Source organism: Hyla sarda, chromosome 2 (assembly GCF_029499605.1).
Source record: "Hyla sarda isolate aHylSar1 chromosome 2, aHylSar1.hap1, whole genome shotgun sequence".
Taxonomy (NCBI): Eukaryota; Metazoa; Chordata; class Amphibia; order Anura; family Hylidae; genus Hyla; species Hyla sarda.
In genome coordinates, this window is record NC_079190.1 from 439,762,077 (window position 1) to 439,787,797 (window position 25,721).

General features: G+C 45.4%; 1 protein-coding gene and 1 long non-coding RNA gene across 6 annotated transcripts in view; one reads left to right on the top strand and one right to left on the bottom strand.

Moving 5' to 3' along the window:
- The window catches only part of GRPR (gastrin releasing peptide receptor), a 208,850-nt gene that overhangs the window by 131,941 nt on the left and 51,188 nt on the right, over nucleotides 1-25,721 (bottom strand). The window contains exon 1 of one of the 5 annotated variants that reach the window (XM_056559242.1): nucleotides 23,360-23,446. The exons of 3 other annotated variants lie outside the window; for them this stretch is intronic. Coding sequence is in view for 1 of the 2 variants with exons in the window: in XM_056559234.1 (XP_056415209.1) it covers nucleotides 18,130-18,269 (140 nt within the window). In the remaining variant the exon portion in view is untranslated. Of the gene's footprint in view, nucleotides 1-18,129; nucleotides 18,294-23,359; nucleotides 23,447-25,721 lie in introns of those variants that run through there. One more of the 5 variants, XM_056559234.1, reaches the window with a different exon arrangement.
- LOC130356985 (uncharacterized) overlaps nucleotides 18,165-25,721 on the top strand; it is a 37,697-nt gene continuing 30,140 nt past the window's right edge. The window contains exons 1-2 of the long non-coding RNA XR_008889058.1: nucleotides 18,165-18,298; nucleotides 20,419-20,501. This is a non-coding gene — a long non-coding RNA (uncharacterized LOC130356985). The remainder of the gene's footprint in view (nucleotides 18,299-20,418; nucleotides 20,502-25,721) is intronic.

Below are 25,721 nucleotides of genomic sequence, written 5' to 3' on the forward strand. Positions count from 1 at the left end.
GAAGGGTCAGGTCTGGAGAGCACGGGAGCCGAAGAAAAGGCAGACTTGAGTCGTTTAAAGGAGTCTTCTGCTTGAGGAGGCCAGGACTTGGGATCAGCATTTTTTTTTGGTTAAAGCCACGATAGGAGCCACAATGGTAGAAAAATGTGGAATAAATTGCCTGTAATAATTGGCGAACCCCAAAAAGCGTTGGATAGCACGGAGTCCGGAGGGGCGTGGCCAATTTAAGACGGCAGAGAGTTTGTCTGGATCCATCTGTAGTCCCTGGCCAGAGACCAAATATCCTAGAAAAGGAAGAGATTGGCATTCAAACAGACATTTCTCAATTTTGGCATAGAGTTGGTTGTCACGAAGTCTCTGAAGAACCATACGGACATGCTGGCGGTGTTCTTCTAGATTGGCAGAAAAAATTAGGATATCGTCCAGATATACCACAACACAGGAGTATAACAGATCACGAAAAATTTCATTGACAAAGTCTTGGAAGACGGCAGGGGCATTGCACAGTCCAAAGGGCATGACCAGATACTCAAAGTGTCCATCTCTGGTGTTAAATGCCGTTTTCCACTCGTCCCCCTCTCTGATGCGGATGAGGTTATAGGCGCCTCTTAAGTCCAATTTAGTGAAGATGTGGGCACCTTGGAGGCGATCAAAGAGTTCAGAGATGAGGGGTAAGGGGTAGCGGTTCTTAACCGTGATTTTATTAAGACCGCGGTAGTCAATGCAAGGACGTAGGGAGCCATCTTTTTTGGACACAAAGAAAAATCCGGCTCCGGCAGGAGAGGAGGATTTACGGATAAAGCCCTTTTTTAGATTCTCCTGGACGTATTCGGACATGGCAAGAGTCTCTGGGGCAGAGAGAGGATAAATTCTGCCCCGGGGTGGAGTAGTACCCGGGAGGAGGTCGATAGGGCAATCATAAGGCCTGTGAGGAGGTAGAGTCTCAGCTTGTTTTTTGCAGAAAACATCCGCGAAGTCCATATAGGCCTTAGGGAGACCGGTTACTGGAGGAACCACAGAGTTACGGCAAGGGTTACTGGGAACCGGTTTTAGACAGTTCTTGGAACAAGAGGACCCCCAACTCTTGATCTCCCCAGTGGACCAATCCAGGGTTGGGGAATGAAGTTGAAGCCAGGGAAGTCCAAGGAGAATCTCCGAGGTGCAATTGGGAAGGACCAAAAGTTCAATCCTCTCATGATGAGATCCGATGCTCATAAGAAGGGGCTCCGTGCGGAAACGTATGGTACAGTCCAATCTTTCATTATTTACACAATTGATGTAGAGGGGTCTGGCGAGACTGGTCACTGGGATGTTGAACCTGTTGACGAGAGAGGCCAAAATAAAATTTCCTGCAGATCCAGAGTCCAAGAAGGCCACTGTAGAGAAGGAGAAGGCAGAGGCAGACATCCGCACAGGCACAGTAAGACGTGGAGAAGCAGAGTAGACATCAAGGACTGTCTCACCTTTGTGCGGAGTCAGCGTACGTCTTTCCAGGCGGGGAGGACGGATAGGACAATCCCTCAGGAAGTGTTCGGTACTAGCACAGTACAGGCAGAGGTTCTCCATACGGCGTCGTGTCCTCTCTTGAGGTGTCAGGCGAGACCGGTCGACCTGCATAGCCTCCACGGCGGGAGGCACAGGAACAGATTGCAGGGGACCAGAGGAGAGAGGAGCCGAGGAGACGAAACGCCTCGTGCGAACAGAGTCCATATCTTGGCGGAGTTCCTGACGCCTTTCAGAAAAACGCATGTCAATGCGAGTGGCTAGGTGAATAAGTTCATGTAGATTAGCAGGAATTTCTCGTGCGGCCAGAACATCTTTAATGTTGCTGGATAGGCCTTTTTTGAAGGTCGCGCAGAGGGCCTCATTATTCCAGGACAATTCTGAAGCAAGTGTACGGAATTGTACGGCATACTCGCCAACGGAAGAATTACCCTGGACCAGGTTCAACAGGGCAGTCTCAGCAGAAGAGGCTCGGGCAGGTTCCTCAAAGACACTTCGGATTTCCGAGAAGAAGGAGTGTACAGAGGCAGTGACGGGGTCATTGCGGTCCCAGAGCGGTGTGGCCCATGACAGGGCTTTTCCGGACAGAAGACTGACTACGAAAGCCACCTTAGACCTTTCAGTGGGAAACAGGTCCGACATCATCTCCAGATGCAGGGAACATTGGGAAAGAAAGCCACGGCAAAACTTAGAGTCCCCATCAAATTTATCCGGCAAGGATAAGCGTATCCCAGGAGCGGCCACTCGCTGCGGAGGAGGTGCAGGAGCTGGCGGAGGAGATGACTGCTGAAGCTGTGGTAGCAACTGTTGTAGCATAACGGTCAGTTGAGACAGTTGTTGGCCTTGTTGCGCTATCTGTTGTGACTGCTGGGCGACCACCGTGGTGAGGTCAGCGACAACTGGCAGAGGAACTTCAGCGGGATCCATGGCCGGATCTACTGTCACGATGCCGGCTGGCAGGTAGTGGACCCTCTGTGCCAGAGAGGGATTGGCGTGGACCGTGCTAGTGGACCGGTTCTAAGCCACTACTGGTTTTCACCAGAGCCCGCCGCAAAGCGGGATGGTCTTGCTGCGGCGGTAGTGACCAGGTCGTATCCACTAGCAACGGCTCACCTCTCTGGCTGCTGAAGATAGGCGCGGTACAAGGGAGTAGGCAGAAGCAAGGTCGGACGTAGCAGAAGGTCGGGGCAGGCAGCAAGGATCGTAGTCAGGGGCAAAGGCAGAAGATCTGGAAACACTGGCAAGGAACACACAAGGAACGCTTTCACTGGCACTAAGGCAACAAGATCCGGCAAGGGAGTGCAAGGGAAGTGAGGTAATATAGGGAAGTGCACAGGTGAAAACCCTAATTGGAACCACTGCGCCAATCAGCGGCGCAGTGGCCCTTTAAATCGCAGAGACCCGGCGGGACCGCGCGCGCCGGGACAGAACAGACGGGGAGCGAGTCAGGTAGGGGAGCCGGGGTGCGCATCGCGAGCGGGCGCTACCCGCATCGCGAATCGCATCCCGGCTGGCAGCAGGATCGCAGCGCCCCGGGTCAGAGGACGTGACCGGAGCGCTGCAGCGGAGGGAGTGAAGCGAGCGCTCCGGGGAGGAGCGGGGACCCGGAGCGCTCGGCGTAACAGCAATGTTGCCATAGGCATCTGGTTTAGCTTTCTCTCTACACATGTTTTGATAAATTATCACTCATTCATATTTTGCGCCTAGAGTCGGGATTGGCCGGATGGTGGCAGCCAATCCCCGCTCTCAGAGGAAATATGAATGAGTGAGTGGCCGGCCGGAGTACAGAGCAGAGATGCGAGCGCAGGAGAAAGCCGCTCCGCATCTCAGGGATGAAGGATGATCGCAGCGGGTGTCAGGAGTGACACCCACTGTGATCTGTTATTATTGTAGGTACTACTGCTCCCAACATGGAGAACACTCTGCTCCATGCTGGGAGCTGTTGTACCTGCATTAATAGACAGATCGTAGCGAGTGTCACTCCTGACACCCGCTGTGATCCTCCTGTATAATGTACAGATGCAGCCGGCCACTCTTCTATGGTCCTCTGCACTGACGTATATATACACCTATTCATATTTCCCACAGAGTGTTGTGATTGGCTGGAACCATCTGGCCAATCACAGCTCTCTGCAGGAAATATGAATATGTGTATATATACGGCAGTGCAGGGGACCATAGAAGAGCGGCCGGCCGCATCTATACATTATACAGGAGGATAACGTATGTCAGAAGTGTCAGACGTTACACAGGCAACCTGTCAATTAGTACATGTACTACTACTCCCATTATGGAACAGTGTGTTCCATGCTGGGAGTAGTAGTACTACCTAAAAAAAAATAAAAAAAAGTGAAAAACTCACACACACTACATTTTTATTAGGCCTCTTTCACACTATAGATCAGTGTTTCCCAAGCGCGGTCCTCAAGCACCCCCAACAGGTCATCTTTTCTGGATTTGCTTAGTCCTTCACAGGTGATATAACTATGGTGATGCCTGATTCACTGACCATAATCATATCACCTGTGAAAGACTAAGGAAATCCAGAAAACATGACCTGTTGTGCTTGAGGACCGCGTTTGGGAAACACTGCTATAGATTATTCATCTGTTATTAAACATCCGTTTTCTGTATTGTATAATTAAAGAACGGATGTATAATAACGAATGAAATAACGGGTGCTAAAGGCTGAATAACATCTGTCAAAATAACAGGCATATTTATCTGTTAAGACCCGTTATAACATCCGTCATGTACCGTTATTTTATGGCCGTTTTAACACCTCTGCCTGTAGACTCCCGGGACTACTTCTACTCCAATCATGCCGGGCTGCGGGAGTCTGCTGGTGGCTGGGGAGGCTACATTAGTGTTTGTACCACTACCCCTATCATGGAACAGACTCTGTTCCCTGATGGGAGTTGTAGTACAGGGGCTGAGGGATTGATCGCACCAGGTCTCACTTCTGAGACCAGATGCGATCAGAAGTTATTAAACAGGGGAGCGGGCGGCATGCTCCACTCCCCTGCGATGTACGATGTATTTTTACTTTCACTTTTAAATTCCCTGCCGGAAGCCCTGAATGGCCGGTACGGAGGAGCCATTCAGGGCTCCTGACGGGGTTTTAAAACTTACAGTGTGCCTAATTAATGTATAATCACATTCCCCCTGTTTTAAGAATATTCATTTTATTCCCCCTATGTGTATATGTATGATTCCCCCCCCCCCCCCCCTGTCTGCTGCCCGGTCATCTTCTAGTGCTGTCACAGCGAACAGCAGGGACATGCCATTCCCTTCCCTGCTACTCATCTCTGTACTTGACAGGGATGAGCAGCGGAGAATGGAGGAACCTGTCTCCCCTGTGCGCTGCTTCATTCATTCACCGCCGCCGCTGCTGGTTCCAAGCACGTCCCGTACGGAGAGGAGCAGTGGGGAATAGACTGACATGTCCCCGCTGTGCGCTCTGATTGCGCTAGGAGCAGGGCAGCAGTGGGGACATGTTGGGCGGCGGTGGGGAATTAATGAATGAACCAGTGCACAGGTGGGGACAGGTCAGGTACTGGCGGCGGCGGGGAATGGAGCACTATAACAGTACACAGGGGAGACAGGTCCCTCCATTCTCTGCTGCTCCTCTGTGTCAGATACGGAGATGATCAGCAGGGAATGGAATGGCATGTCCCTGCTGTGCGCTGTGAGAGCGCTAGAAGATGACCGGGCAGCAGGCAGGAAATAAAATGAATATACTTAAGTCAGGGGGAATGTGATTATATAGTAGTTAGGCACACTATAAATTTAAAAATCCTGTTGGGAGCCCAGAATGGCTCCTCCATACCAGCCATTCAGGGCTCCCGGCTGGGAATTTAAAAAAGAAAGTAAAAATACATCGTACATCACAGGGGAGTGGAGCATAATAACTTCTAATCGCATCGGGTCTCAGAAGTGATACCCGGTGCGATCAATCCCTCAGCCCCTGTACTACAACTACCATCATGGAATAGAGTCTGTTCCATGATAGGGGTTGTAGTACAAACACTAATGTAGCTTCCCCAGCCACCGGCAGATTCCCACAGCCAGGGAACCACTACTCCCATCATGAAAAGAAGTCTGTTCCATGATGGGAGTAGTAGTAATCCCGGCTGTGGAAGTCTGACGACTGATACTAACAGATGAAAAATTGATGCAAATGGATGCCACTAAATGGCATCCCTTTGCATCAGTTTGCATCTGTTATTAGAATGGTCTTAGGAGGCAATAATGGAGAGAATATGAACTTTATCGATCCAAAAAAATTATGGAGATACCTTTTTTAATAAAATTTCGTAGGGTGACATAAAAAATTTAATTAAAAAAGATACAGTAGTGATAGAAAAAATTGTATTTAATGAAATGTATCTTTATTATAACAAAATTTTAACTCATTTTTAAATAGGGATCAATTTATGTGGGCGGGCAGGACACTAAAAATGTCTCCGACAATAATAAAAATGTAATGTGTGCGTGTTTCTCACTTTAAAAATTTATTTTTAGGTATTACTACTACTCCCAGAATGGAGTATATATACACCTATTCATATTTCCCGCAGAGAGCTGTGATATGCCAGATGGTTCCAGCCACTTACAGCTCTCTGCAGGAAATATGAATAATAGGTATATATATCCGGCATATACTCATACTACAGTGGGACCAGAGAAGAGCTATACATCTATACATTATACAGGATGATCGCATTGGGTGTCAGATCGCTGCGATCTGTCTATTATTGCAGGTACTACTGGTAACAGTATGGAGCAGAGTGTCCTCCATGTTGGGAGCAGTAGTACCTGCAGTTGAGGACAGATCCCAGCAAGTGTCACTCCTGACACCCGATGCGACCGTCCTATCTATTGCAGAGATGCGAGCTCAGGAGAAAGCTGCTCACATCTATACAGGACGATTGCAGGGGTGTCATTAACTTAGAATCAAGATGAAGTTCGGATTCGGTCCGAATCAAATTTTTCATGAAATTCGGAACAAATTCGACTTTGTCAGATTCAATTTGCTCATCTCTACTGATCTCTTTTCTGGGACTATAGAGTACCTTTATGTTAAAATTGCAGTTTAATAGTTGCAGCGTGATGTCTGTGCAATGAGGCACAAGTCCAATGTAATCATGAGCTGTGCGCTTCCCTGCCCTCGCACCAATGATTGACAGCTAGAACTGTGCATAAGGAGAACACTGCCAGTCAGTGGTGAGAGGAACATCAGCACATGAATACATGGGACATCAAACTAAGTTTACCAAAAAATACAAAACAGACGCACAGCGTGTCTATGACTACTTTATGCAGCCTCGTGTAGGGAGGCAAGATGAGGTGGCAAGTTTCTACCAACTGAAATCCAATAACTGAGGGAAATGTAATGAACCTTATATGGGGATATCTGGCTCAATAACTTTCATACAGATATATGTGTTAATAATGTTTTATAATGTTAAAGTGGTATTCCGGAATTTTGTATTTGACTATGCAACAGGAGCTGTAGAGTTTGAGTTAGGAATGCATAGAGAAGGGGGTAAACGAAATTTGTATGAAACATCATAAATTTTTTGTAAGACCTCGAATGGACCCAGGAAACGAGGCCAGAGATAATGATTGCCGAGTCTGTCGCCAAATGGAGGAGAAATCTCGGACAAGTTCATCTACAGCTGGGACACTGGAAGAAACTGGAACATAAAGAGGAGACCAAGGATGATGACCAAAAGCGATAAAAAAAAATGGAGATGTCTTCGTGAACTCAGAGTCTTTTTGTTTGTAGGAAAATTCGGCCCAGGAAAGAAGATCAACCCAGTCGTCCTGACGAGCTGAAACAAAATGGCGTAAATAAGTCTCCAAAATTAGATTTACCCTTTCCACCTGGCCATTGGACTGGGGGGTGGTAGGCAGAGGAGAAATCCAAACTGATGCCAAGGCAGGAACAGAGCGCTCGCCAGAATTTGGACACAAACTGAACTCTGCGATCCAAGACAATATTTTCTGGAAGACCATGAAGACGGAAGACATGAAGTAAGAAGTGCTTTGCCAGTTGTGGAGCTGATGGGAGATTGGGGAGAGGAATAAAATGAGCCGACCAACCACAACCCAGATGACTGTTGTTATTATGTGATGGTGGAAGATCGGTAATAAAATTCATAGCAATGTGAGTCCATGGAGTCTCAGGAATGGGCAAAGGCTGCAAGGGTCCTGCATTTCTCTGTTGAGGGGTCTTGGCTCGAGCACAAGTGGCACAGCAATGCACAAATTCCGAGACATTGTGTTCCAGACCCGGCCACCAATAGTGCCGGGAGATTAGAAGAAGAGTCTTGCCTATTCCAGGATGGCCAGCCAATAAGGAAGAATGACCCCAGCTCTGATATTTTTGTTAGCAGGGCAGAAATGAATGAAAAAATTTAACTGGGAAAAGAACAAAGACCACCTTGCCTGACAAGGGTTCAAAGTTGAGCAGACTGAAGGTACAGGAGATTCTTGTGGTCAGAATATATACTGATCGGATGAGGAGATCCTTCCAACAAATGTCGCCACTCCTCTAAGGTGAGTTTCATAGCAAGCAGTTTACGATCTACGATGGAGTAGTTTCTTTCCGCTGGCAAGAAGGTTTTAGAAAAGAATCCACAGGTCACAGTCTTACCCTTGGCGCTTTTCTGGGTAAGAATGGCACCCGCTCCAACAGAGGAAGCGTCAACCTCCAAGGCAAAAGGTTTTCCTGGATCAGGTCTTGATAGCACGGGGGCTGAAGCAAAGGCAGACTTTAGGCTGGAGAAAGCCTCTTCGGCCTCAGGAGACCACAACTTAGGGTTAGCATTCATAGTCAGTAGGGAAGCAGAAGGTCAATAAGTAGGCGGCTAGGAACACGGTCAGGTCACAGAATGTAAGGTCTGGTACACAGCAAGGAACACTAAAGACTGCTTTGTCTAAGGTGCTAGGGCAAACAAAGATCCGGCAGAGAGTGGGGAGAGGTGCAGAAACTTATAATGAATGTGCAGGTGTAAACATAATTACGGGCGCACTGGCCCTTTAAATCTGAGAGCTCCGGTGCACGCGCCCTTGGAGGCGGGGACACGCGCACCGCAGCTGTGAGGAAACAGCAGGGGACAGAGGTGAGTGACGGGCTGGGATTTACATGCGGGTGCGTCCCGCAGTGCGAGTCCCAGCCTCGCTGGCCAGAGAAGGAGAGGGGACAGTGCGCTCACGGCCGGAATGTGCAGGATGTCACAATTTTATCACTAATAAGGTGTTCAGAGGGAGACTGTCTTTGCTTTAATAGGTTAAGCGACCGCTGGGTGGTTGATGATTCTGCAGTGCATTGCAACTGCTGGAGGCAACCTGATCAGAATACACTGATCTATAGCATTAAAGGGGTACTCCAGAGGAAAAAACATTTTTCAAATCAACTGGTGACAGAAATTTATACAGATTTGTAAATTACTTCTATTAAAAAATATTAATTATTCCAGTACTTATCATCTGCTGAATGTTCCATATGAAATTGCGTAGTTCTTTCCAGTCTGAACACAGTGCTCTCTGATGACACCTCTGTCAATGTAAAGAACTGTCCATGGCAGGATAGGTTTGCTATGGGAATTTGCTTCTGCTCTGTACAGTTCCTGACATGGACAGAGGTGTCAGCAGAGAGCACTGTGGTCAGACCAGAAAAAACTACACAACTTCCTTTGGAGCTGGTAAGCTTAGTATTTTATTTAAAAAAAATGTTATTCCTCCGGAGTACCCCTTTAAAATAATCCCAGGTGTGGTTTACTGGGTGGGGTGACTATTGTGTGGGAGGGGGAAAAGTGACCACACAATTACAAAAAATGAATTATGGGATTTGGAGTTTAACCCCTTAAGGACCAAGGACGTACCGGTACGTCCTTGGTCCTGCTCTCCTAATATAACGCGGGGTTACACAGCGTCATATCACGGCGGGCCCAGCGTCATAATAGCGCGCAGCGCCGATCGCACGCTATTAACCCTTTAGCCGTGCGCTCAGAGCTGAGCCGCGCGGCTAAAAGCGAAAGTGAAAGTTGCCGGCTAGCTCAGTCGGCTGTTCGGGATAGCCGCGGCTAATCGCGGCATCCCGAACAGCTTACAGGACAGCGGGAGGGCCCCTACCTGCCTCCTCGCTGTCCGATCACCGAATGACTGCTCAGTGCCTGAGATCCAGGCATGAGCAGTCATGCGGCAGAATCGTCGATCACTGGTTTCCTATGAGAAACCAGTGATCAATGATGAAGATCAGTGTGTGCAGTGTTATAGGTCCCTATGGGACCTATAACACTGCAAAAAAAAAAAGTGAAAAAAAAAAAGTGAATAAAGATCATTTAACTCCTCCCCTATTAAAAGTTTTAATCACCCCCCTTTTCCAATGAAAAAAAAAACACAGTGTAAATAAAAATAAAAATAAACATATATGATATCACCACGTGTGGAAATGTCCGAATTATAAAAATATGTCATTAATTAAACCGCTCGGTCAATGGCGTGCGCGCAAAAAAATTCCAGAGTCCAAAATAGTGCATTTTTGGTCACTTTTTATATCATTATATCAATAAGTCCTATCAATACAAAAATGGTACCGTTAAAAACTTCAGATCACGGCGCAAAAAATGAGCCCTCATACTGCCCCATACATGGAAAAATAAAAAAGTTATAGGGGTCAGAAGATGACAATTTTAAACGTATTAATTTTCCTGCATGTAGTTATGATTTTTTCCAGAAGTACGACAAATTCAAACCTATATAAGTAGGGTATCATTTTAATCGTATGGACCTACAGAATAAAGATAAGGTGTCATTTTTACCGTAGAAACGGAAGCCCCCAAAAGTTACAAAATGGCGTTTTTTTTTTCCATTTTGTTACACAATGATTTTTTTTTCCGTTTCACCGTAGATTTTTGGGCAAAATGACTGACGTCATTACAAAGTGGAGTTGGTGGCGCAAAAACTAAGCCATCATATGCATTTTTAGGTGCAAAATTTAAAGAGTTATGATTTTTTAAAGGCAAGGAGCAAAAAACGAAAATGCAAAAACTGAAAAAAACCCGGTCCTTAAGGGGTTAAGGCTACAAACTCAGACAGGAAATAGCCAGTTCACAAAAAGATAGCCTCAGCGTTATGGTAGACTCACAACATAGCTGTTTAGCCCCAAGACAACTACGAATCCTTCCTAAGCATGTCCATTACTGTCTTCCAGGTATGTACTAAAATCACCTTATGGTGAATGACCCCTTTAATTTGATCAGTAAAAGAACAAGGAGATATCGGAAGATAATGTGTGAACTACAATGTTCAGATTTATTTTGTACACAAGCATACATTTGAATACCCAGTGTTTAAAAACCACCAACAACCCAGGTTTTTTCTGTTACTCTATTGGTGTAGAACAGGGAAAAATTCAATTCCTAGATTGTTGGGGACAATTGCTCTACATGACCAACAGTAAACTGGTGTGCCATAAATATCTTTGATCACCTATCTTCTGGATAGATTAACCTCTGGGGTTCCTGAATCTCTTGGCAGAATAAACATTATTCTCCATTGGCTGCCCATTAAATGTCTATAGCATGGACAGATATAAAAGACTTTGGTGTGCTGCTATCTCTGTCAGTCCCGCAGATGGTGAATGGAGCAAGAGTGTTCATGCATGACCACAGTTGGGTCCCCTGTTACCTTGATCGTGGGGGTTCCAGTAGTTTAACCCCCAACAATTATACATTTATCCCTTAGAATAGATGGATAGATGATAAATGTTATTTGCTGCAAAACCTCTTTAAAGTGTGGCCTACTTGAAGGGTAAAATCTAAGCCACCAGTGGTCACCACGGTAGCTCAGTGGTTAGCACCCCAGCGCTGGTTTCCTGGATTCAATACCCACCAAGGGCTGCACTCCACATTCTGATAGGTGAACTATTGGCATATAATACTACAATTCTTCTACATTCTCCTGGAAATATATAGCTGATCAAATCTTTTTCGTGCAATAACAGCTCATCACTGAGGGCTCTAAGGGCAGGACTGTGGTGATAAGCAGATAGCCAAGAACCTTTTTGGGCCTTTTTTTTTAATTGATGGCCTATCCTCCGAATAGGCCACCAATATTTGATTGGCAGGGTGCCAATATACAGCGCCCTTGGTGGTCAGCCATTTGCCAGAGCTGCGGAACCTGCAATACACAGTGAATGAAGTGGCCATGTTGAATTATTGCAGCTCAGCAAGCAACCTTGGAAGTGAATAGGAGCTGAGCTGCAGTAACCCAGCACCACCACTCCACAATGTATGGAGCCATTTTCTTTCGGTTCCCTTCACTGTTTATTGCAGACATGGGGGATAAAAAAAAAAAAAAAAACTAAAAAGTATAAGCCACACAGGATGAAAAAGAAGCACGAGAGTATGGATGCACTGAAACTAATATTTAGTTTTGTCGCATTGCATGTTGTTTACTTTGACTATTAGAAACTGTAATCCCTCTCTCGTTCAAGCACTTGGCCCACATTTAACATGAGCAAACTATTTTAATTATTTTCAGCTGTTGGTAAAACATTTCTTCCTCTCCTCATTCATTCTGAGGTTGTCTTGTCCATATATTGTATCTACAGGCGTTATTATTGTAATTGCTAAAGCAGAAATCACAGCCGTCAGTGTAACAACCTTGTGCAAATATTTACCCACTGAACACATTAATAATGACAGTATCAAAGTTCTATCGTAAGTGCTAAAACATTCATGAGTTCGCATCCTTGACAGTGGCACAGTTCAGATATAATGCACATAATGCCAACACATAGAAAAGTGAACTCAGCCGACAGAGCTTATCTTATTAAAGGAGATATATCATGGGGAAAAACGTATTAACTATCCATAGGTTAGGCGAAAAGTTTTAGTTTGCGGAGGGTCCGACCGCTGGGACCCACTGCAATATCCTGTGTGGAGCCCTGCTATCCCCATGTGTGGAACATCATGACCCCCGCACAAAGCGGCGGACAAAATGTCTCCTCCATATCTCTCTATGGGGGGAGGGCGTTTGGCTATCTTCATGCACTCCCATGGAGATATATGTAGGGGGGGGCTTGGGGGCATGTTAGCTGCCGCTTCCTGCAATGGTCGTGACACACCGCTACCAGGTAAAGCTGGGGTCTTGTCAGGATCCGGGTACTGTGAGGATACTGGTGGTGGATCCTCTGTGTCAGTGGGGTGATGACGTGGGCCGTACCAGGGGAACGGAGTCTAAGGGGTTACTGGTATTCACCAGAGCCCGCCGCAAAGCGGGATGGACTTTCTGCGGCAGGTAACCCCCAGGTCGTTCCACCCGATAGCAACTCAACCCGGACTGACTGCTGAGATAAGCGCGGTACAAGGGATTAGGCAAGAGCAATGTCGGACGTAGCAGAAGGTCAGGGCAGGCAGCAAGGATCGTAGTCAGGGGCAACGGCAGGAGGTCTGGAACACTGGCTTGGGACATACAAGGAACGCTTTCACTGGCACAATGGCAACAAGATCCGGCGATGCTGGGAAGGGGAAGGGAGGTATTATAGGCATGGACACAGGTGAATTCACTAAATTGGGCCACACGCCAATCAGCGGCGCACTGGCCCTTTAAATCGTAGAGAGCCGGCGCGCGCGCGCCCTAGGGAGCGGGGTCGCGCGCGCCGGGACTGAACGGACAGGGAACGGATCCGGTAAGCAGGCTGGGATGCGAACCATGAGTCCCGCATCGCAGATCGCATCCCTGCTAGGGACACTATCGCAGCGCTCCCGGTCAGCGGGTCTGACCGGGGCGCTGCGAGCAGGTAAACGCTGCGAGCGCCCCGGGGAGGTGCGGGGACCCGGAGCGCTTGGCGTAACAGTACCCCCCCCCCCCCCCTTTGGTCTCCCCCTCTTTCTGGAACCCGAAAATTTATGAATGAGGTCCTTGTCGAGGATGTTATCCTCGGGTTCCCATGACCTCTCCTCAGGGCCGCAATTCTCCCAATCTACGAGAATTTTTTTTTTTACCTCTGACCGTCTTAGACGCGAGAATTTCTTTAACAGAGAAGACATCGGAGGAACCGGAGACAGGAGCAGGAGCGACAACCTTGGGAGAGAAGCATTTAAGGATAAGCGGTTTAAGGAGAGAAACATGAAAAGCGTTAGGAATGCGAAGAGAAGGGGGAAGAAGGAGTTTGTAGGAGACAGGATTGATTAAGCATTGATTTTAAAGGGTCCAAGATAACGTGGTCCAAGTTTATAACTGGGGACCGGAAGCGGATATACTTGGCGGAGAGCCACACTTTGTCTCCAGGAGCAAAGACAGGAGGAGTTCTTCTCTTTTTGTCGGCATGCTTCTTCATCCGGGATGAGGCCTGTAAGAGGGATTTTTGAGTCTCCTTCCAGATGGTGGAGAAGTCCCGGGTAACTTCGTCAACAGCAGGCAGACCAGAAGGGGTGGGAGTGGGGAGGGGGGGAAGAGGGTGACGACTGTACACCACAAAGAATGGGGATTTGGCGGAGGATTCAGAGTCTTTGAAATTGTACGAGAATTCAGCCCAGGGTAGGAGATCGACCCAATCATCCTGGCGGGAGGAAACAAAATGTTGCAAATAGTCACCAAGGACCTGATTAACTCTCTCTACTTGCCCATTGGATTGGGGATGATAGGAAGACGAGAAATGTAATTTGATTTTTAGTTGATTACAGAGAGCTCTCCAGAATTTCGATAAAAATTGAACGCCTCTATCCGAGACGATATGCGTGGGAAGCCCGTGAAGGCGAAAAATGTGCACAAAAAATTGTTTCGCCAACTGTGGCGCAGAAGGAAGGCCTGGAAGTGGAATAAAGTGTGCCATCTTGGAGAAACGATCAACGACCACCCAAATGACTGTGTTGCCATGGGATAAAGGCAGGTCCATTATAAAATCCATGGCAATCTGAGACCATGGTAGCTCAGGGACAGGCAGAGGATGAAGGAGGCCGGCAGGCTTCTGGCGAGGAGTCTTGTCCCGGGCACAGACTGTACAGGCCCGAACGAAATCAGCGACATCTGCTTCCAGGGTAGGCCACCAATATAAACGGGAGATGAGTTGGATGGACTTCTTGACGCCAGCATGGCCGGCGAGGTGCGAGGAATGTCCCCACCTGAGGATCTTGAGGCGCTGGCGTGGGGGAACAAAAGTCTTTCCAGGAGGTGTTTGTCTGATAGAAGCTGGAGAAGAAGAGATCAGACACTCAGGAGGAACAATGTGTTGCAGGGGGGCTTCCGTTTCGGAAGCATCAGAGGAACAAGAAAGGGCGTCAGCCCAGATGTTTTTGTCAGCAGGTCGAAAATGAATCTCAAAGTTAAAACGGGCAAAAAACAACGACCACCTAGCCTGGCGTGGGTTCAACCGTTGGGCAGACTGAAGATACGAGAGATTCTTGTGATCCATGAAGATGACAATTGGGTATTTGGAACCTTCCAGCAGGTGCAGACAGGGAACGGATCCGGTAAGCAGGCTGGGATGCGAACCGCGAGCGGGCGTGTCCCGCATTGCGGATCGCATCCCTGCTAGGGACACTATCGCAGCGCTCCCGGTCAGCGGGTCTGACCGGGCGCTGCGAGCAGGTAAACGCTGCGAGCGCTCCGGGGAGGAGTGGGGACCCGGAGCGCTCGGCGTAACAGGTCTCATACAAGAGACAGCAGACCCAGCAGTCGGACACCCCCCCTCCATGACTGCTGGGTGGAGAGGTCCTGAATAAAGAATAACCTTTTATCCATACTTTGGTGGTGAGTGCCTTCTGAAACCTTCGTGTTGTATGATAATCCACATAATGATATAATAGCACTGTAATATTATTGTTTATCAAACTAAATAAATGGCTCCAATAAAGGGGATAATGCAAAAGGCAAGGATGCTTACACTTTCTGGAGTGATGGTCTAATGCAAATCTACTGATCATTCCCAATAGAAAAGTAGTTGGAAGCGCCGTAAATAAAAATCTCACTAAACAAAGTGTGGTCATGAAAACACAAAATAAGACACTCAATACAGGGCTCTTAAAGGAGTACTCCAGCGCAACATAACTTATCCCCTATCCAAAAGGTAAGGGGATAAGTTATAGATCGCGGGGGTCTGAGCACTGGGGCCCCTGGGATCTCCTGGACGGGGCTGCGGCAGTCTGCAGGAAGTGCAGCGTCGTCCCCAGCAGAAAGCGGCGGCAGACATGCCCCCTCTATGTATCTCTATGGGGTACATGTAGGGGGCGTGTCCACCATCACGTCATGCGGGGAAAGAATGCCCCCTTTCCAGCGTACTGCCACGGCCCCATCCGGGACATCCCGGGGAGCCCCAACGCTAGGGGATAAGTTATGTTGCGCTGCAGATATCCTTTAATGTATTCTAAATATATTGGTAAGTGGCCACCATATAAACTTAAGGTTACAAAGTAATTTTTAGGAAGTAATTTTGATCCCATGGCATCTCAGTTTTCTCATGGGGGGGGGGGGAATAAAAATATAATTCATTACGAAGCTTGGCTGAACTTAGAGTTTTAAGCACTTAGGACATTTATCATTGTCTTTAGACTGCTTTTGTGTGTTGAAAAGGGGGGGGAAAGGCGCAAGCAGAGTTTATTTGGGCCATATATTTTCTGAACACTGGCTACCACACTCAGCAAAGTTTTCTGAACTGCCCTGCCTGCCCTAACAGGATATAACACAGTAGTAGCAGTGGGCAGCAAGGGCTAAAATTGTCAGGGCAGGCTCTACAGTATGGCAGACTGCTGAGCAGAGGTTGTGACTTACCATGTAATACCACTATTTAAGGGCCAATTAATATCACCACATGGTGACCACATATTACTTCTACATACTTTCTGAATAATAGCACTGTACAAAAACCAATATTACACCCATACCATGAGCATATAGTGGTAAACACCAGTTCTACACAGGTTCAGCAGACAATTTCTGAAGTATAAACAGCGCAGTTACATCGGATGACAACATGTGACGTCCTATCTAATTGCAACCATTTATTTTATCTCCCATAAAAACTTAAAATGGCCATGGCTTATCTTGTAAAGTTTGTCAACCAGATATCTTTGACTCCTCGGTTTTTCAGTTCCCCACTCTCTATGCAAACCTACCATCCTGCTGCTCCTTTCTAAATACCATCCTGCTGCCCCGCCAAATACAGTGCTGCAATAAGGTGCCGTCATAACTATAGTTAGTTGAAAAATGAGTGTCCCCGATGGTAAAAGTACACCACACAATATTTGTACTCCTGTTTCTGCCCTACAGAGTAACGGTGCCCCCTTTGTTTAAAATGCATTTCAAAATAGCATTTTTTTTTTACCTCACAAGAGACTTGTAGCATAAACTGTTCTGTTCATCATGGGAATAATGTAGGATGTATACCATGTCCTTTTGTTTGGGCAAGGGGCACTTTGTGTCTTACCATAGTAAAAGTGCCCCCTGCCCAAACAAAATGACATGGCACGCATCCTACTGCATTCCCATGATGAGCAGAGCAGTTCATCAAGCTACAGCTCTCTTGTGAGGTAAAATAAAAAAAAAATGCAATTTTGAAATGCGGTCAAACTGGCATGTTTTCTTAATTTTTCTGGCCGGTGTCATTACAATGGAGCTATTTTGGGGCTCATTTTTACACCATGATCTGTAGATTTTACCTGTACCAATTTGGTACAAATTGGACTTTTTGATCATCTTTTCTAAAAAAAAATTCTGGGATGTGAAAACTAAAAAACACAATTCCGGCATTTAGTATTTATTTTCATGCCATTTACAGTGCTTGATTGAAAAATATTATATTTTAATATTTTAGACAATTCTGCAAATTAATTTTTTTTATTTTATTTGGTTTGCATATTATTATATGGAAAATAGGAAAAGGTTGGTGATTTATATTTTTTGTATGGAGGAGGTCATTTATTTTGTTATAAACAGTACTGGATTTTGTCATTACACTTTATACACTTTTATAAGCAATCAATAGATTCCTCATTGCATCTGTACTGCATTAATCCACTACATCTGTGCTCTATTGGTAGAGTCTGCAACAGGCAGGCTATATCAATACAAAAGTTTTGGCAGCCACAACAATGGAGACCCGGACCACTGCAAACCAACTATGCTGGTATCTGTCATCTAGATGCCGCTGTCAAGTTTGACAGTAGCATCTAAAGGGTTAATAGCGGCAGCCCCCAGTTACTGAAATTAGCCAGGGGTCACTGAGTAGCGAGCAGCCTCAAGTCGGGAAGCCACTTCATACACTCATGACTGACACAGGACAAGCATAATCGCCAAGTGGTGAAAATCCAGGATCCTTATAGTTTGTTGCTTAACCAAAATTATTTACAGAAAAATGTTTTGCTCAAAATATTCCCACAGGTTTAAGTCATCCTGGAACTGGATTGTGAGCTCTGATAGAAATATAATAGGACAATCTACAATGGAGGAGAATTATTAACTTCTCACACCAGATAAATTGAACACAGTAACACCATTACATGAACATTTAAATCTTAAAGGGAAACTGTCATCAGTGTCACCAGCACTAACCTGTTTGTACAGGCAGGTAGTGCGAGTGACACTGATAATGATACTTACCTGTCCCCAACATACCGTTTATCTGTTGTCTTCTTTAATCTAGTGGCAGGCTTGGTGCATGGCAGGAGCATGCTGACATCACTGCTACTACTTTTTCGCTCGGTCCTGCTGTAGGCAGCAAAAAGAACAAAGCCTGCCACCGAAATAAGAGGCATCAAAGATGAACTGGACCATGTACTGGCAGGTTAGTGTCGGTTTCACTGATGACAGTTTTCCCTTTAAAGTTAATGCCCTCTTGGCCAAAAACTGCTCTGACACACCCACCTCAAAATCAGCATGGAATCTGCTGTGTGGATTTTAGTACTGGGTTTGATGCATTTTAGTCTAAAAAAGCCCATAAACTCCAAAATGCATATTCTGGTAGGATACAGGTGTAGATGGTGGAGGTGGTGCCATAATCAGACCCATCACCCCTCGTTCAAGAGGGCCATGTAAATACAGCTCTGGAGGACCGCAGGCATCTTTGGATCATGATAAGTTAATTTAAAGGGGTACTAGACATCTTATGCCTTAGACATCTTATCCCCTATCCAAAGGATAGGGGACAAGATGTCTGATAGCTGGGGTCCCACTGCTGGGGACCCCTGAGATCTCCCTGCTGCACCCAGCATTTTTTAAGAGCGTTGGGTGCAGCACTGGAGGCTCGTGATGTCACGGCCAAGCCCCGCTTGTGATATCACGCCCCCCTCCCATAGACTTGCATTGAGGGTGTGTGGCCATGACGTCACGAGCCTCCGCCCCGCATCGCCAGTCATCCGGCACGGAGGGAAGTTTGCTCCATCCACCGGATGTTTGGGGTGCCACAGCCGAGATCACGGGGTCCCCAGCGGTGGGACCCCTTCGATCAGACATCTTATCCCCTATCCATTGGATAGGGGATAAGATGTTTAGGTGTGAAGTACCGCTTTAAGATCGCAATAAAGTGTAGATCAACTACAGTTGAGTTTGCAGTATATGAATTTAGAGATAAAATATAAACTTCATCAGGTGCTGTATACAGTACTCAGTTATACGACCATATTTTATATAGTATGTATGATCCTCTTTTATGTACTCTTTTTAATTTATGATATATACTTTGGATTACATATGCCCGCTGCTTATGTGTAGTATTTCTAAAGAATCATCATGTTGTCAAGGGCAATGGTAATGCCCAGTTGTTAAAGGGGAACTTTGCATCTCTGGTTTTCAATGGAGATACATGGTGGGGCATGTCAGCCACCGCTTTGTGCCGTGGTCAACAGTAGTAGTAGATGTGGGGGTCGCTCCATGCATGGGAAAAGCCGGGGTGCCGGGCAGGAGATCAGATATTCATTCTCTATCCATCCTGTGGATGGGGAATAAGTTCCCCTTTAACATTTCATATGCTTCCAGTAGGAATAATAGAGGAATGGAACAAGGCAGAGTTTTAAGGCTGCATTCACATCACATTTGGAGCCCTATATCAGGCTATACCTCATCATTCTGTCAAAAAGAGATGCCAGCATCTGCCGGTAGCCCTAAGTGTACCTTGTTGTTTTACCGATGGGCCGATAAACTACAATGGTCTGATCATAGTCTAACTGTGACTGTGTTCGGTCCATTTCCTGAACATATACATACACGGTATGAGCGAGACTCAAACACGTGGTCAATGATGCTTTAGAATCCGGCACATACAGCATAAACAATTGGGATTTGGAGTGAACAAAGTCATAATTAGACTTGGATTGGCCCAGTCTATGGCCTTCAGTGTCCGTTGGGCTACAAGTCAGCATTTCTTATTGACAGGATGTCAATATATAGATCTAACATAGGAGTTAAAACATGATGTAAATGCAGAAAAAAAGTTGCTGTGCAATTTTAATTTTATGGAAAATACAAGTATTTACTAAAACAGTCATGTCAGAAGAGCTGACAGGTCCCCTAAATATCCTGACCTTTAATAACGATTAAAACGGTTTAACCAAAACGAATGGTAAGGCTGTGATTATAATTCAATCAAACATGTAATTTATATAATAATGTAGACAGATGATTAATCATTCGAATAATTACATCATCATTCACAAATCACTGGACCATTTCATCAAATTGTGCCATCAGAATGCTCTGTTTACCAAAGAAAAACAAAAACAAAAAATTATATGATTAGATAATTACACACTTCAAGTGATCAGCGCTGCTTAGTATTCTTACTTTATCTTAAAATAAAAAAAATTAAAAAGCCTAGTGCACTTCTCCAGAGTATAGAGTCATAATACCGTACCCAAAGAAACCTATATACCTATATGTTATGTCTTCTTCATTATTATGTATACATAGGGAAAAAAAAGTGTGTCCTGTTCTAATGGATACAGTGGTATCTGAAAAATGGGATGATCAGCAGCACAAAGCTCAGTAACTGGGTAGGTAGATTTAATAATGTTTATTTATCTTGAAGTTACAGATGTAAAATTATTCTGCTACGGCTAATGCTAAAGAAACGACATGCATACACCACATTTATTATGTATTTGTGAGCAGGGGTTAAAGGGGTACTCCGATGCTTACACATCTTATCCCCTATCCAAAGTATAGGGGATAAGATGCCTGATCGCAGGAGTCCCGCAGCTGAAGACGCCCGCGATCATGCACGCTGCACCCCGTTTGTAATCCGGGGACTGATTACAAACGGGGTGCCGCGTGCATGATCGCGGGCGTCCCCAGCTGCGGGACTCCTGCGATCAGGCATCTTATCCCCTATCCTTTGGATAGGGGATAAGATGTGTAAGCACCAGAGTACCCCTTTAAGTCCTGGGGTAAAAAAGTGTGGGAACTCACCCAAGATTTTCACCCAAGGGCAGGTCCTGAAAGACTCCTGCTAATGGGAACGGTGTTCCTGCTGTGAAAAAAGTGAAGGAACTCTGTTTCCACTGGCTCCTGCAGGACTTGAGCCCTGTTTGTGAGCCTTGCTTGGCTAAACATGAATAGGGTAGGAAAATAGATATGGCTGGAGTGTGACTTTGTGAGGCAAAAATTCTGTCATAATTTTTGTGTAAAGGTTGTGTGTAAAGTTAGGCAAGTAATAGGTGTGTAAACTTATACTAGACAAGCTAACAGCTTAAAGGGGTACTCCCGTGGAACACTTTTTTTTTTTTAAATCAACTGGTGCCAGAAAGTTAAACAGATTTGTAAATCACTTCTATTAAAAAATCTTAATCCTTCCAGTACTTTTTAGGGGCTGTATACTAAAGAGAAATCAAAAAAAGAAATTAATTTCCTCTGATGTCATGACCACAATGCTCTCTGCTGACCTCTGCTGTCCATTTTAGGAACTGTCCAGAGCAGCATATGTTTGCTATGGGGATTTTCTCCTGTGCTGGACAGTTCCTAAAATGGACAGCAGAGGCGAAAATTTGTAATAAAATTCGCATAGTGCACATGTGCAATTATATCTTTCACCTAAAAGAAGGGTGGGATCAGTGTCGAGTCTGGAAATGCCGATATTCACATAAATATTTGCATAAATTTGCATTAAAAACAAAACAAAAAAATAAATATTTGTCATTACAGATGTATATCACTTTATTCAAAATAGCGAAGAGCCTATATTCGCGGTAAAAATTATAGTGTTTATATACAGAGTAACTTGTCAATTGCTGCTGCGAGGAGCAGGAGGGAGTGTGGGAGTGCTCCCCTTATGAATTAAGTGGATTCTATATATATATTTAGGTGGCAAATCCACTTTCAAAAAGTATAACAAAAAGTTTCACTACAGATCAAATATTTGCTAACACACTTCCTGAAGGTCTCATTTTAATATAATTCATTTCATTGCATTGCTGCAAGGTAAATAGTAGTCCTTAAGCTGAATGTAGGCTTAAAGTGGAACTCCGCCCCTAGACATCTTATCCCGCTACTGGGGATCCCCACAATCTCGGCTTTGGCCCCCCAGACATGCGGGGGGAGGCTCGTGATATCACGGTCACACCCAGCTTGTGATGTCACGGCCATTCCACCTCAATGCAAGTCTATGGAAGGGGACATGATGGCCATCACGCCCCCTCCCATAGACTTGCATTAAGGGGGCATGGCCATGACATCACAAGCGGGGTGCGACCATGATGTCACAAGCCTCTGACGCTGCACCCGATGCTCTAAGCGAACAACGGTTGCAGCAGGGAAATTGCGGGGATCCCCATCGGCAGAACCCCCATATATCTTATCTCCTTTGGATAGGGGATAAGATGTCTAGGGGTGGAGTACCCCTTTAATAAAGGGTATTAGGCTGTAGGTAGTATACCTCTGTGACCCATTTCCACTTTACAGCTGCTCATAAAGGACGTTATTTGACATTTCTTACTTGTCAGAATTGAAAACAAACAAACTGCAGAATCTTTTAAAAAGTAACAAACAAAAGACGACATGAAAAAGCCAAAATGTTTGAACGTCCACTCATGTGGAATGGGTAAAAATAAGCACAGACCTTCTAAACTAATTAAGTTGATATTACATTGTGAGGGTTGTACATTGGGAATTGGCGATGCGCTAGGCTGGTGGATAAGCAAATTTTAATTATAGCCCCAAAAAAACACAGCAGAATACTAATAGAAATGAAAGCTGGGACCATCACTCTCAGATAACTGGCAGGAGGGAATTATCATATTTAGTTGGACATTATTTAAAGAAAAAAGTGTTTTTAACACATATTTCATCTTTTTTCAAATTGTATATACTGTGAAGCCAAAGGTGATGCCAATGACTTTTCAATTTGACTTTTCAATAATCCATTTAAAGGGGTACTCCGCCCCTAGACATCTTATCCTTATCCAAAGGATAGGGAATAAGATGTCTGATCGCGGGGGTCATGCCGCTTGGGACCCCAGCGATCTCGTCTGCGGCACACCAGACATCCGGTGTATGGAGCAAACCTCGCTTCGTGTTGGATAACTGGGGATGCGGGGCAGAGGTTTGTGATGCCACGGTCACGCCCTGCTCATGACGTCACGGCCATGATCCCTCAATGCAAGTCTATGGGAGGGGGCGTGATGGACGTCACGCCCCCTCCCATAGACTTGCATTGAGGGGGCATAGCTGTGACGTCACAAGCCTCCGGCGCTGAACCCGACGCTCTAAACAAACTTCAGGTGCAGCACAGAGATTAGACATCTTATCCCCTATCCTTTGGATAGGGGATAAGATGTCTAGGGGCAGAGTACCCCGTTAACATTAATGCTTATGCAGAAATATAAAGTCACATCCCTTCCCCTTCATGCAACCATACCCTTTTCCTTCAATTCCTTGGTTAAACTTGATGGACGTATATGTCTTTTTTCAACCATTCTCACTATGGGGGAGATTTATTAAAACCTTCCCAAAGGAAAAGTTGCCCAGCTGCCCTTAGCAACCAATCAGATCGCTTCTTTCATTTTGCAGAGGCCTTGTTAAAAATGAAAGAAGCAAGCTGATTGGTTGCTATGGGCTACTGGGCACCTTTTCCTCTGGACAGGTTTTGATAAATCTCCCCCTATGTAACCTTTGTAACCTAATGGCCTAATCACATAATATACATATATCTTTGTGGGACATGATTCCCTAGAAGTTGTCAATTGTTGACTAAAATAGCTGGTGGAATCACTCCTAACTATGGAAAGATCAGAGATTTGAATCAAATGACTATATCATTATGCTGATATATTATGATGACTGGTTCCCTTTACCTTACTAGGCCTACGGAGCCCTGAATTACTACTCTAAACTGAGATTTAGCTTCACCACCTGGTACAGGAACTGGTGTAAAATTCAAAGTGTGGCGCATGGGTAACCACTGATCTGCCAGAAGATATAGTAAGCAGGGGCAGACTGATAGGTCTGGCACTTGGACAGTACCCAAGGACTTGGGCCAGAGTTCACCTCCATCATTTTCATTTTTTTCTCTTTATTTAACATAGCCCGCTTCGTTCGCATTCTTTTTTATAATTCAGACTTGTAAGTGGACCTGGAGTTTCTTCGGGGCCATGCGCTGTAATCTACAGAGATGGAGAGGGAAAGAATCTCTTTCCCTCAGCTCTCATTGGTGGAGACACTTCTCCCTCAGACACAGAGCACCGCTGATCTCAGGCCTATCATCTGCCTGCACAGAGCACAACACAGTATATTTAATGACTGCAGCCCCTCTAAGTAACACAGTACCTACACTGTCACTGATAAGGACTGCTGCTGCTTCTGTAGAAGTAAAAGGCTCAGCCTTAGGCTATGTTCTATGGCATAAATTACGCAGCATAAATTCTGCATTTCACAAAATGTGAAGACCTGTGGTATTGTGGTAAAGTTCGGGCATGGCGGTATTATTTAGTCATTGTATCATGATTTTGCTCAGTTCGGGTATGGTGATGTTATTCATTGACGGTATTGCAGTGTTTTTTAGTCATGGTATGTTGGTTTTGTTCAGTTCAGGTATGGCGGTGTTATTCAGTGATGGTAACATAGTAACATAGTTCATAAGGTTGAAAAAAGAACAAAGTCCATCAAGTTCAACCTATAACCCTAGTGAGTCCCTACTGAGTTGATCCAAAGGAAGGCAAAAACCCCTCATACGAGAGGTAAAATTTCCAATATGGCAGTCAGAATAAATCCCTGGATCAACGTTCTGTCTCTATAAATCTAGAATCCATAACCTGCAATGTTATTACACTCCAAAAATGCATCCAGACCCCTTTTGAACTCTTTTACCGAGTTCACCATGACCACCTCCTCAGGCAGAGAATTCCACAGTCTCACTGCTCTTACAGTAAAGAACCCTTATCTGTGCTGGTGTAGAAACCCTCTTTACTCTAAACGTGGAGGATGCCCCCTTGTTATAGATTTAGTTCTGGGTACAAATAGATCATGGAAGAGATCACTGTATGGTCCCCTGATATATTTATGCATAGTTATGAGGTCTCCCCATAGCCTTCTTTTTTCTAAACGAAATAACCCCAATTCTGCTAATCTTTCTGGGTACAGTAGTCCTCCCATTTCCCGTCTTACTCTGGTTGCCCGTCTTTGAACCCTCGCCAGCTCCACTATATATTTCTTGTACACTGGTGCCCAGTACTGTACACAGTATTCCATGTGTGGTCTGACTAGTGATTAGTACAGCGGTAGAATTATTTCCTTGTTGTGGGCATCTATACCCCTATTGATGCACCCCATGATTTTATTTGCCTTGGCAGCAGATGCCCGACACTGGTCACTACAGCTAAGTTTACTATTGACTAAGACTCCCAAGTCCTTTTCCATGTCAGTCGTCCCAAGTGTGCTTCCATTTAATACACAATACCAGCCTGGATTTTTCTTCCCCATGTGCATTACCTTACATTTATCAGTGTTGAACATCATCTGCCACTTCCCAGCCCAAACCTCCAACCTATCCAGATCCATTTGTAACAGTGCACTGTCCTCTATAGTGTTTACCGCTTTACAGAGTTTAGTATCATCTGCAAAGATTGCTACTTTGCTATTCAACCCCTCTACAAGGTCATTAATAAATATATTAAATAGAACAGGACCCAAGACGGATCCCTGTGGTACCCCACTAGTAACAGTCACCCAATCCGAATAAGTACCATTAATAACCCCCCTCTGTTTCCTATCATTGAGCCAGT